Below are 13,202 nucleotides of genomic sequence, written 5' to 3'. Positions count from 1 at the left end.
GAATTCAGCAGACCGAGCAGAAAACACGTTGTCTTCAGCTTGGTAGTAAAAGTAGTAACCCATTGTTTCCTTTATGTATCGTACAAAGTAACATTAGATAGTTCTGCGTTCTAATTTGTTTGAAGTGTCATGCTTCACGTACGCTTTACAACCCCAGACTTTCAGATAAGACAACTTGGGATTCTTCCCATGCCATAACTCATATGGTGTCTTTTCTACCTTCATAGTTGAAATCACATTGAGTATGCCTGCAACAGACTCTCATGTATATCCCTAAAAGACAGTAGTAGAGAAATCAGACTTATCATAAATCAAACTATATCAAGTAAAGTTTGATTCCTCTTACTCTGACACACCATCGTGTTGTGGTGTGTAAGGTAGAGTGAACTATGAGACAATCCCACCATTCTTTAGGCGGTCCAAAAAACTCTTGATTCATAAACTTACTTACTCTATCGGAGCGAAGTGCTTTAATGGTCTTTCCAAGCTGATTATCTACTTCATTTTGGAATACTTTTGAATGTTAAAATAGCTTTATGTTTATGTTTCATCAAGAGAACATAATTATAGCTACTGTACTCATCAGTAAATGTAATGAAGTAAAATTAACTAAATCTATACATTGTTCTTAAAGGGATACATACAACAATATGTATTAGTCCTAAAAGATCTTTAGCTCTTTTACCTAAATCGGAGAAAGAAGCATTTGTCATCTTTTCCCATAAACATGACTCGCATACATCAAATGACTCAGAGTCAATTGATTCCAAAAGTTCATTAGATTAGAGTTTTGAAATGCATTGTTTGTTAATATGACCAATATGACAATGTCATAGATAGGTCTTATTCAAGTCTTGCAAGAAGACTTTGACGATGTAGGTATACACCGAATTCTCATTTGAAATTACACTATGCATATCAATTTCAAAAATATCATCACGTGGATAGGTATTAAGATAAATATATTATCTTTAGAAACTGAAATACCTAAGTGTGTAAATGCAAGTTCAATACTAACATCTTTCAAACTATGTCGCTCGCAGTATTGAGAGCATAATGCTATTGTTCCAACAAAATAATAAGACCACTTAGAAAAGTAAGTTCAGAGGTACCAATAGCTTTAACAAAAGCTTGATCCCCTTTGCCTACTTGCAAATCCAGTGTGTCTTTCTTCAGTCTATTACTTCTTTTCATTCCCTTCATATTGTTATAGGTGTGAAGGACACAATCAGTTAACAAAGATCTAGGAATCACTGGAAGAAGTATATAACTATATATGGAATATACCTGATTTGCTAGTCTCACCAGCGTTGCCTTTTCTCAGCTCAGATTGGAAGATAGGACAACTTCCTTCTCCAATTGCCAACCTTTCCACAATGGAAACATTCGGCGTCTTTTGTTGGGCTTTCCTTCTTGGAAGGTGGAATATTTTTCCTAGCAAATGATTTGTCATTTTCCTTCCACAAAGTATTCGGCTTATTCTTTTTCACCCTTCAATCCTATTTCTTCCTGATCATCGAACAACATTTGATAATCATTTTGCTGAGCAACAGCAACTGCCACAACATGAAGAAAGGATATGGGTTCTAAACTTTATTCAACTTCCAATTATGCTTGAGAACAATTCTCAAGTTGCAGTGCCAGTGTAGGAAGTTTGAACATTGAGTTTATCCTTCTCCAACAAAGAAGGAAGTGTGTTTTGGTTTACGTTTTGATTATTTGACATCTACAACAGATATAAGATTCAATTTAGTATTTTCGATATTGAACTTTAATAAATTAACTACCCAAGTTTTTATAATATTTATAAAAAAATAATTAATTTATGAAATCCTAAGATCCACATAGAGGTTCCATAGCCACATCTGTTGACCAGCTAGCAGTTATGGAGTCTATTGGTAGGTAGCGGGTACCAATTGCATTACAAGTACAACTCTTGGATCTTTATGGGACCTAGAGATATATGTAGTCCAACAAACCACTATTATCTAATGACATGTTTGTCCCATCATTGCCTCGAACTCAGGTCTCACCGTGAATACGATTAAGTCATCCAATTTGGAAACAGTGAAAATTCACGCTAGTCTCACTAGATCAAAAAATCCACCTCGTGGCTATAATTCAGCCTAGTCTCACTAGATCAGAAAAATAACGAGGAGTGTTTGCAAGCTCATTGGATGGCATGACTTAAATTTGATGGGTATTTTAGAAAAAGTTTGTGTCAAAGAATAATGCATGCACACAAGATTCGCTACACTATTAGTTAAAAAAACATTTTAACCAATTGTATATGTCAATTATGTTTGTGATCTAATTTGTTATTTAATTTATAGGATATAAAAATAACAAATACACAAACGTGTATCGTTTTAAAACAGTTATAAAAGATGTCGTCCATATATATTATTTGACTTTCAAAATCATTTAACATTAAACTCGTTAGAGTTTAACTTATTTTAAAATCATCAATTTTAATCTTAGAAACTCGTTTAGAGTTTTATTTAATGTTTCCATAAAAAAAATATATGTAATTTAAGTCTCAAAATTATTTAACTTTAAACTCTTTAGAGTTTAACTTTTTAAAATCAACAATTTTAATATTTGAAACTCGTTACCGGTTTTATTTAATGTTTCCTTTCAAAAACATTTAGCATATATTATAATCAACAATTATATATAAATGCAAAAATAAAACACAACCATACATCACACACACATAGCCTAGCCCAAAAATCCTATGCTTGATCCCATGAGCCGACATGGGATCAAGAGGTCAAACTAAGGGTAATATCGTAGCTCCCACTTGATTCAATAACCAAGTGAAAAACTTGACAAAGTCATCGTTGTTAACTTGACCTGTTCGCCATCTTCTAAGTCAAACTTCACGTTGCATCTATATCTTCAATCTTCATCTTATTACATTTATTTAAAATTGAAAAATACAACTAATCTAATACTTTTACAATTTAGAATAAACATAAATAAATACTATGAAATTGAAAAATAAATATAATACAACTCTGGCTTCAAAATGGTCTTTCTTATAAATCAATATGACTTAATATTGCCGTAATCAACAATCACAACAATCATACATAGGTCGGGGCATTATGGGCTATGTGAGCAATCACAATTTTAATAACTACATTATTAAAACCTACATATGGCTTGTCCATGGTTACAATGCATGTGTACAACCATGGAATAAAATAAACAACAATTATTCAAGCCATAAAAATAAATTCAAAATTTACAACAGTGATTTTTTTCAGATCTTATTCGTGCGTCATGAGGTAATCAACAAAGTTGACTTTCAAAACCATAAAGGTTTTGACTCTTACCAATTCACCACAAAGCTAAATCTAAAGAAAATCACGCGACAATTAAGATGGTGTAAAAGCGGCTCGGATACCACTGTTGGAAAATCGTGTGTACTTTTAAATTCAGATTAACGCAGCGGATAGTTAAAATAATAATCTTTTATTATATACACAATTAAATAATAATTTATTTAATAATAAATTCACATGATTAAATAATCGCTTATTTAGTAAAACTTTCACACGATTAAACCGTCCCATTGCAATCCAGTTACACTACTAATAATTGTCATGAATATAAAAACAAAAGAGGAGTTAACGATATACCTTTCTTGGAGAAATTGATGAGACGGAGAAGAACTTACGATCAAAAGTATGACCGTCTCTTTGGATAGTCCACACTACACTTTCAAACAACGTCAATGGATGCTAGTCCAAACCCGACTAATTTATTATAATAATCATATTATTATAATAAAATAACAAATATTATTAATACTTCCGTATATGTATGTAGAGATCTTTGTAAAAGAATCAAAGTAGTTGTTTTGATTTTAGTGCAAGAAGGATAATAATGCACTAGCAATTTTTTGGTGTGTTTTTGTTTTCGATGAAACAAAGAATAAAAAACACTACTTCTTTAGTGAACTAAAAAGCAATCAAATATATAGGAAATAATACATCGAAATTTCAAAAGGCAACAACCATTTTTCTTCCCACCATCCATCATATTATATTATAGGGGTTTATCATATTTACCCTTCCTAACTTTCAAAATCACATATATACCCACTTAAAAATATTAATATCATATATGTTCATTCTTAACTTTTAAAATATCATATTTATCCACTTAAACAAAATAATATCAAATATACTCATTCTAAACACTTAAACATATCATATATATCCATAAATAGATCAAACGATATATAAAGCTTATTGAAACCCTAACATTGCAATAATCAAATACGGATTATATGGCTTAACACAACATGGATATATTTACCAAACACTTAAATATATTTAAAAAACTTCAGCTACTAGCTACCCATTACCAGCTTTCAGCTTCCAGCTACCCGCTAACAACTTTCAGCTTCCAGCTACTAGCTAGTTTTGCCAAACATACCCATAGATAGATACCATCAAATATCAAATATGGAGTATATATCAACATACCAATATCTCCTGCTTAACAAAATAATCATTCAGTATCTATTCCGACACGCAGATCTATAATTGCTTATGCAACATGGATAGATTCAGACATATACAAAGATACATATCATCAAATATACTCCGTATATCATCATAACATCATTTTTAGGTCAACAAAATACATACATAAATTTTATAAATAAATACTCATTTTAGTATCAAATATATTTCAAATTATTTCATTTCAAGGACAAACATAGATCTGTATCGTTCAACATATTGAAATCAATAAATTTAGTATGAAATCGATATAAATATACAATACATATACAGGTTAATCGATTGGTTAGAAAAATAATCAAATTCATACAAAGATTAAGGTTTGTAATCAATCATATGAACACAACAAACTTGTTGAAATCAAAGCATCAGTAAGCTATCACTTGATCTATCCATGAGTATATATGATATGTTTTTGTTTTTAGAATGGGTATAGATGATATTATCTTGTTTAAGTGGATAAATATGATATTTCAAAAGTTGAAAATGGATATATACGATATTAATATTTTTAAGTGAGTATATATGTGATTTTGAAGGTTAGGAAGGGTATATATGATAAAACCCCTATATTATATATACTCTATATATTGAAAACGTGTGAGACAATTAGATTTTCAAATCTAATTTTAAATAAATAAATCTACTTTTAAGATTTTTAAAATCAATTCAAATCTCCTTTTCATATCCATAGGGTTCTATTGATTGTGGGTATGTTCAAAAAGAAATGGTTGGTAAGTCGGGCGGACAATTATTAATTTGGGATAAAAACATCTTCGAGGTTTCTAGTGAGTTAATTGGTGACTTTTTTATTGCTATACGGGGAAAATGGAAAAAGTCGGGTAATGAATCGATTATTGTCAATGTGTACGGTCCGCATGATGACGCTAACAAATGTAAATTTTGGGATTCGCTTGACAAGATTTTGTGTATTGATGGTGTGTCGTGGGTCATTTGTGGGGACTTTAACGAGGTTAGAGATAAGTCGGAAAGATTGAATTGTGAATTTTTTGATAATCGGGCTAAGAGGTTTAACGAGTTCATTGACAGAAATAGTTTAGTGGACATTCCTTTGGGTGGGAGGAAATTTACTAGGGTTAGTGATGATGGGATGAAAATGAGTAAGCTAGATAGATTCTTGGTTTCGGACGACTTTCTTAACCTTTGGACCGATCTAAACGTGGTGGCTTTAGATAAAAGTGTATCGGACCATTGTCCTATTTCGTTGTCGGATGGTGAGGTGGATTTTGGGCCTAAACCGTTCAAAATCTTTGATGATTGGTTCGTGGTTGAGGGTATTGACAAGGTTATTGCCGATTCTTGGTCTGGTCCAATGGGGGGTAACCGGAAGGATTGCATTTTCCGTAACAAGTTAAAAAGATTAAAAGGTGACCTTAAAGAATGGAGTAAAGTTCACTTTGGTAAGCTTGATAGTGAGATTGAGACGGTTAAAAAGGTAGTAACGGATCTTGAATTGAAAGCTGAAGTAGGTTGTTTAAATGATGAAGAGCGAGCTAAATGGCTAAACTCGAGAAAAACATGGATGGAAAAGGAAAAAATTAAAACAGGAATGCTAAAGCAGAAAGCACGTGTTCGATGGATGATTGATGGAGACGAAAACTCAAAATATTTCCATAATTCCTTAAAGAGAAAATATAATAAAAACAACATCCGGGGGATTAATGTTAACGGGTCTTGGTGTGAAAATCCTAACACAATCAAAGAAGTTGCTTTCAACCACTTTAAGAGCATTTTCGAGGTGCATAATTCGGATGGACCAAGCCTTGAAGGGCTGTTTTCTGAATCGATTACATCAGTGGATAATGAGCTCTTAGAAGCTCCCTTTACGGAAGAGGAAATTTGGGAATCGGTCAAATGTTGTGGTAGTTCGAAGGCCCCGGGACCGGATGGGTTCAACTTTGGTTTTTTCAAAAAGTTTTGGTCCATAATCAAAGATGATTTGGTAGGTGCAATCAACTGGTTTTGGGTTTTTGGTGAGTTTTCAAAGGGTTGCAATGCTTCTTTTGTTTCCCTTATTCGGAAGAAATGGGATCCGCTGAGTTTTAGTGATTATCGTCCAATTAGTCTTATATACAGTTATTATAAGATTATCGCGAAAATGTTGTCCTTGAGAATTCGTAAAGTGGTACCTCGTCTTGTAGGGATGGAACAAAGTGCGTTTCTTGGGGGGTAGATATATTCTTGATGGTGCGTTAGTTGCTAATGAAGTGGTCGAAGATCTTAAACGAAACAAAAAGCACGGCCTAATCTTTAAGGTAGACTTCGAGAAAGCCTTTGATTCGCTTAATTGGGATTATCTTCTTGAAGTGATGAAATGTATGGGGTTTGGTACCAAATGGTGCAAGTGGATTTCTTAGTGTCTTAAATCGGCTACAATCTCCATTCTCATAAACGGGTCTCTGACAAGTGAGTTTAATCTTAAAAGGGGCGTTCGCCAAGGTGACCCTTTATCGCCTTTTCTTTTTATTATTGCAGCGGAGGGACTTAATATCCTAACGAAAGTGGCGGTTGAGAGAGGAATGTATAAAGGGGTGGAGGTGGGTAAAGATAAAGTCGTCATCTCCCATTTGCAATATGCGGATGATACGATTTTTTTTGGCGAATGGAGTAGACGTAATGCGCGAAATTTAATGTACTTGTTGGAATGTTTTGAACGGGCTTCGGGGCTGAAGGTTAATTATAATAAAAGTCAATTATTTGGGATAGGCATCAGTAATGATAACGTGGAAGCTCTTGCGTCTTGGTGTTCGTGTCTCGACGGTCGATTGCCTTTCATGTATTTGGGTATTCCCGTGGGTAATAGGATGAAGAAATTGAATGGTTGGTCCCCGGTGATCGATAAATTTAACAAGAGATTAGCGGATTGGAGAGCAAAAATGATTTCTTTCGGTGGACGGTTAACTTTAGTTAAGTCGGTTCTCTCTAGCCTACCTCTCTATTACTTCTCGCTCTTTCGTGCCCCTACTTGTGTGCTTAATTCTCTCGAGAGTGTGAGACGAAAATTTTTTTGGGGCGGGACGGGTTCTAATTCTAAAATGTCATGGGTTAAGTGGGAAAAAATCCTTCTTCCTCACGAAGAAGGAGGTTTAAATATCATGTCCTTAAAAAGTAAAAATTTGGCTCTTCTTTGTAAGTGGTGGTGAAGGTTTAAAACCGAAACTAACACTTTGTGGGTCACCGTTATTCGTAGCATTTATGGTTCTAATGGAGGTCTTGAGCTTGGTAACGAGCTTGCCCGGAATCCAAACGCTAGCCTTTGGAATTCTATTTATGATGCAGGAAAACATGTGGACGGGTTAGGGATTTCTTTCTCTAATTCTTTCATACGCTCAATCGGGGACGGGAAAAGCACTTATTTTTGGGATGACATTTGGGTGGGGAACACAAGCTTTAAGGACAGATTCAAAAGACTACACAGGCTAGAGATTGACAAAGATATCAACATCAGTAACAAAATCGAAGAATTCAAAGGAGATGGGCTTGGCAATTGGGCCTATCCACCAATGGGCCGAACGAATAGTGAACTAAATGAGTTGCGTGATACTGTTCGGAACTTACAGCTGACCGAATGTAAAAAAGATTGTTGGAGATGGAATCTTAATTCAGAGGGCATTTATACGGTCAAGGACTGTTCGGTTCTTGTCGACAAAGTCATTCTACCACGTGCGGTTAATTCTATTGAGTCGTTGCGAAATGGTTTGGTTCCAAAAAAAGTGGAGGTGTTTATTTGGCGGGCGAGATTAGGACGTATACCGGTAAGATTCGAGTTAGATAAACGGGGCATCGACTTGAATAGTGTGAGATGCCCGATTTGTGATGATGACATTGAGACGGTGGAGCATATACTTTTTTCCTGTCAAGTGGCAAAAGACATTTGGGCTAAAGTTCTTAAATGGTGGGGGTATAATTCGGCTATATTCGGGTTTGAGGATATTTTTAATGGTACTTTCGGCTGTGTAGCACAGGATCATAAAAAGAATCAATGGCAAGCGGTTAGTTGGGTGGTTTGTTACATTCTATGGAAGAATAGAAATGCAAAGGTGTTCAAGAATAAGCTCGAGACGGTCCCATCCTTATTTAGCGAGGCTCAAGTTCTTTCATATGTCTGGATTTCACGACGTTGCAAGGGTCATATTATGGATTGGCTACAATGGTTCTCACACCCTTAGTTTTAACTCCTTTTATTAGTTGCAATCTTTGCAATTAGCTTAGGGCAATGTAATTTGTTTTTCCTTATTTCTTTCGTGATGTATCGTGCTGTTAAGGGTGCCCAGTCAACCATTTACTATTCGTGATTGTTTAATATAAGTCTTTCTTGCTTTTCAAAAAAAAATATTCCATATGGATATGAATATGATTTAATATATTAATAATTTCTATCATATCGCTTTCATGTGAATAGTAAATTAATTAATTTCGTTTCATTTACTATTCATATAAATAGTAAATGAATTAATTTCGATTTACTATTTTGTTACTTGAGTAATATATATACATAATATATATATTTTATTTGACGTCTCGGTGTATATGTGTGTGACCCCGAAGGCTCAAATGAAGTTGGCCATATAGTTATATGTTGTACCTTGCACATTAATCCTACAATGGGTACGTCTAACCATGGGTCAGGTTGACTAACAGGTTGAAACGGGTCATGGGTCAATTATGCCTAACATAGCCTGGTACGCCTAATGTACTACTTGTTACTTGTGATTTGTGATAGCTCTTTATGTTCTTACATGTTTTGATTTTAGGGTATTTCTAACATGCCATGAACTTTTCTAAACATCTTTTTGAAATCTATCAATGACGTATGAACTAATCTTGTAACTTTTTCAGGAGGATTTGGTAGTTATTTGTTGGGTATGAGTGAAGAAATTGCAAAACAATCAAAGGAAAAAAACTCTGCAATGAACACGAAGAACCCTTCTTTAGGATGGATGATTGTTTTTCTTTTTGTTGTTAGCTTCCTTGGACTCTTTTCTGTTGTCCCTCTTCGCAAGGTACATTTACATATTCTCATTGCATGCATAGTAACAACTACATAATGTACTTTATTTGTTGAGTTACGATCGTTAATTTTACTAGAGGTTTGTAACCTACCTTGTGTGATTCCTGTTGAAGCATATGCACGAATTTTACCAATATAATTGTCGCAGATAATGGTTATCGACTTCAAACTGATATATCCAAGCGGCACAGCAACTGCTCACCTGATAAACAGTTTTCACACTCCCCGGGGTGCCAAACTAGCCAAGTAAACACACAAACATTTTCATTTAATTTCCATTTTAGTCAAATATCTCCCCTGCAACTTCATTGTTTAATTTCTCAATATCGATATTACAGGAAACAAGTAAAAACTTTAGGAAAATTCTTCTCCTTCAGTTTCTTATGGGGCTTCTTTCAATGGTTCTTTACCGGTGGAGATAACTGTGGATTTGCAAGCTTCCCTACGCTCGGCCTTAAGGCCTTTGAAAATAGGTAAGCTAAATTTTTCAGCATTTAATTCTTAATTTGTCATTTGTTTTTCTTTTTTATTTTCGCGAATAACTTCCCATTTGTAAAATATATCAGATTCAATTACAGAATACTTCAATCAACAAGATTACAATCTTAACTTTGAAGAAAATAAAATCGAATAGACTAAAATCTCTCAAACAGCAAACATCAAAATTACAATCACTAAAAGTGATTGATTGAATGAATAACAGAAGCACTCTATTGATCTGATTAATGAAGATGAAGATGATTAGGGTTTCGGATACTGTGTGTTTTGAGAGAAAACCACAGAATGAGAATGAATGACTGAATCGTTGGAGACAACTTGGTCCCCAAGTAGCCCTTTAATCTTCTAAAAAATGCAATATGGTCCTCCAACTTGATTCCAACTTTAATCTTCAATAACTTGTCAACTTTAGTCCTTTACTTTAAAGAATCCAGCAATGCCAATCCTTCCAATATAACCACCATTATTCTGCAAACACTAGAACCAAAGAATAAATAACAATTTCAAATATAAATTAAAAATAAGCTTGAACAATTTATAAATTTTAACACCATTGTTTCTCATCAATCAACATTTTTTTCTGTCGAAACCAGGTTTTATTTCGACTTTTCAGCAACATATGTCGGTGTTGGAATGATCTGCCCATATTTGATCAATGTATCATTACTCGTCGGAACAATTCTTTCATGGGGTATAATGTGGCCACTCATAAACGATAAGAAAGGCGATTGGTATCCTGCAGATCTCAAATCAAGTGATCTTCACGGTTTGCAAGGTTACAGGGTAATCTCATTATTTCTACCTACTTCTTTATTATATTGCATTTCAATTTTGGGCAAATGACCCGAAAAAATGAGTAACATAATTTACCTAGATTACCAATAAAGGATGATGGCATGGTGTCAACGTGGCATCTACATTTCGATGACGTGACTTCTAGCTAGACAATATTACCTTAATTTCACATATCTTGAACTTGTAATCCTTTTTGAGCAAAAACTAAAAAAAACACATTACCTTTTTGGGGCATCTGAAAAAGTCATATTACTTTTATTGTTAATTTAGGTAACTTACATTACCTTTTTGGGCCATTTTCCTCTTAATTTTTCTGCCTTGGTTTTTAAATATATAACGTATCGTAATTGCAGGTGTTCATCGCCATTGCAATGATCTTAGGTGATGGGCTCTACAACTTCATAAAAGTCCTTGGTCGCACCTTATTCGGCTTATACCACCAGTTTAATCAGCAAAAAATCCAAAGCGATATTCCCGTTACCGGTAATTCATCACCCGATCTACCTTCTATATCTTACGATGAACAAAAACGCGTTCGATTGTTTCTCAAGGATGAAATTCCAACGTGGATCGCAATCGTTGGTTACCTAACTATCGCTATTATATCTGCTGCTACTCTTCCTCACATCTTCCATCAACTCAAATGGTACTACATTGCTACTATTTACATTTTTGCCCCTGCGTTAGCCTTCTGTAACGCATACGGGGCTGGGCTCACCGACTGGTCCTTAGCATCAACATATGGTAAGCTAGCAATCTTTATTATCGGAGCATGGGCCGGTAGCTCAAACGGGGGTGTCCTAGCCGGACTAGCCGCTTGTGGGGTCATGATGAACATAGTCTCGACGGCTTCTGACTTAATGCAAGACTTCAAAACCGGTTACATGACCTTATCTTCACCTCGGTCCATGTTTGTTAGCCAAGTGATTGGGACCGCAATGGGCTGCATCATATCACCCTGCGTTTTCTGGCTTTTTTACAAAGCGTTTGACAATCTCGGAATCTCGGGTTCCGATTACCCTGCACCAAACGCTCTCATTTACCGAAACATTGCCATTTTAGGAGTTGAAGGCTTTTCAGCGTTACCCGATAAATGCCTTACGCTTTGTTACATATTTTTCGGGTTTGCTATTTTTGTGAATGGGATTAGGGATGCAGTGGGTAAAAAACGAGCGAGTTTTATTCCGATTCCTATGGCAATGGCGATTCCTTTTTACATAGGAGGGTATTTCGCGATTGACATGTGTGTTGGAAGTTTGATCTTGTTCATTTGGTCGAGGATTAACAGAGCGAAAGCGGCTGCGTTTGGACCTGCAGTTGCTTCAGGGTTGATTTGTGGAGATGGAATTTGGACTTTACCGAGTTCGATTCTTGCTTTGGCTGGTGTTAATCCTCCGATTTGCATGAAGTTTCTTTCGAGATCGACTAATATCAGAGTTGACAAGTTCTTGAGTTTGTAAATCGTTGTTACGAGTATTGTTTACTGTACCTTAATTATACAAAGTACCAAAGTGTAAAATACTAAAATGTGAGTACTATGGAACTTGTGTGTTTGTCCTTTGCTTTCCTCTAGATTTGTTTGAAATTCAGTTTGTAGTATTCAGTGATGGGGATCTTTGAACGGAATTTTTAGGGGCCAAAAATTGTCCTAGTGTAAGTGTAAACGAGTAAATAAATAAAGTTTTTTTTTTTTCGTTGGAGCTATTTGAGTAAGACGAGTTTTTTTATTTAGATGTTTACAATCTAACTGGATTATTTTAGATGTTTACAATCTAACTGGATTATTTTTTATGACAGTTTCTGACACTTCTTAACAACACTTCTTAATTAAATTATTGATAATGCAAATTAAGCGAGCCTTAACCATACTAGCTATGTCTTTTTATACAAACTTCAATTTGATCAATTCATAAGTCTAAATATTCGTAACTCGGAGTGCTATGGCTACAAAATTCAATTTCTCATTCAAACTTCAAGGTGAAGGACCCCCTAGCCCATTAAAATATCACATTGTTTATAGAATAGAATAGAATAGAATTATCAATTTTAAAATACATATGCTACAAATATAGAAAGGGAAACTTTGTTAAGTATATATAACTTCTTCGAGTACGTTTGATGAACAGCTTTCGAAAGTTCTAACGTTTTTATTAAAAAAAATCTTAACTCTTATTTAATAAAAGAGTTAAGGATACCAAATAGCTATATATATATATATATATATATATATATATATATATATATATATATATATATATATATATATATATATATATATATATATATTCCCAATGTATGTTATATACCCATAAAAATACTACTGTGGACTATGTACTTTC

At 34.4% G+C, this 13,202-nt stretch overlaps 2 protein-coding genes across 2 annotated transcripts; both read left to right on the top strand.

Moving 5' to 3' along the window:
* Positions 1-5,265: 5,265 nt before the first annotated feature.
* On the top strand, positions 5,266-8,728 carry LOC139888954 (uncharacterized). The gene is made up of 4 exons (XM_071871933.1): positions 5,266-6,501; positions 6,701-6,875; positions 7,266-7,455; positions 7,705-8,728. The coding sequence occupies exons 1-4, from the start codon at positions 5,266-5,268 to the stop codon at positions 8,726-8,728; spliced, it is 2,625 nt and encodes an 874-aa protein (XP_071728034.1).
* A 654-nt stretch (positions 8,729-9,382) lies between these two features.
* LOC139894445 (probable metal-nicotianamine transporter YSL7) lies at positions 9,383-12,569 on the top strand. Its single transcript, XM_071877741.1, has 5 exons — positions 9,383-9,562; positions 9,719-9,816; positions 9,909-10,043; positions 10,662-10,851; positions 11,217-12,569. The coding sequence occupies exons 1-5, from the start codon at positions 9,425-9,427 to the stop codon at positions 12,321-12,323; spliced, it is 1,668 nt and encodes a 555-aa protein (XP_071733842.1). The 5' UTR covers positions 9,383-9,424; the 3' UTR covers positions 12,324-12,569.
* Positions 12,570-13,202: the final 633 nt, after the last annotated feature.

This window comes from Rutidosis leptorrhynchoides, chromosome 2 (assembly GCF_046630445.1).
Source record: "Rutidosis leptorrhynchoides isolate AG116_Rl617_1_P2 chromosome 2, CSIRO_AGI_Rlap_v1, whole genome shotgun sequence".
In the NCBI taxonomy this organism is placed as follows: domain Eukaryota; kingdom Viridiplantae; phylum Streptophyta; class Magnoliopsida; order Asterales; family Asteraceae; genus Rutidosis; species Rutidosis leptorrhynchoides.
The sequence above is the reverse complement of the archived record's forward strand: the minus strand, read 5'-3'. Positions and strand labels throughout refer to the sequence as shown.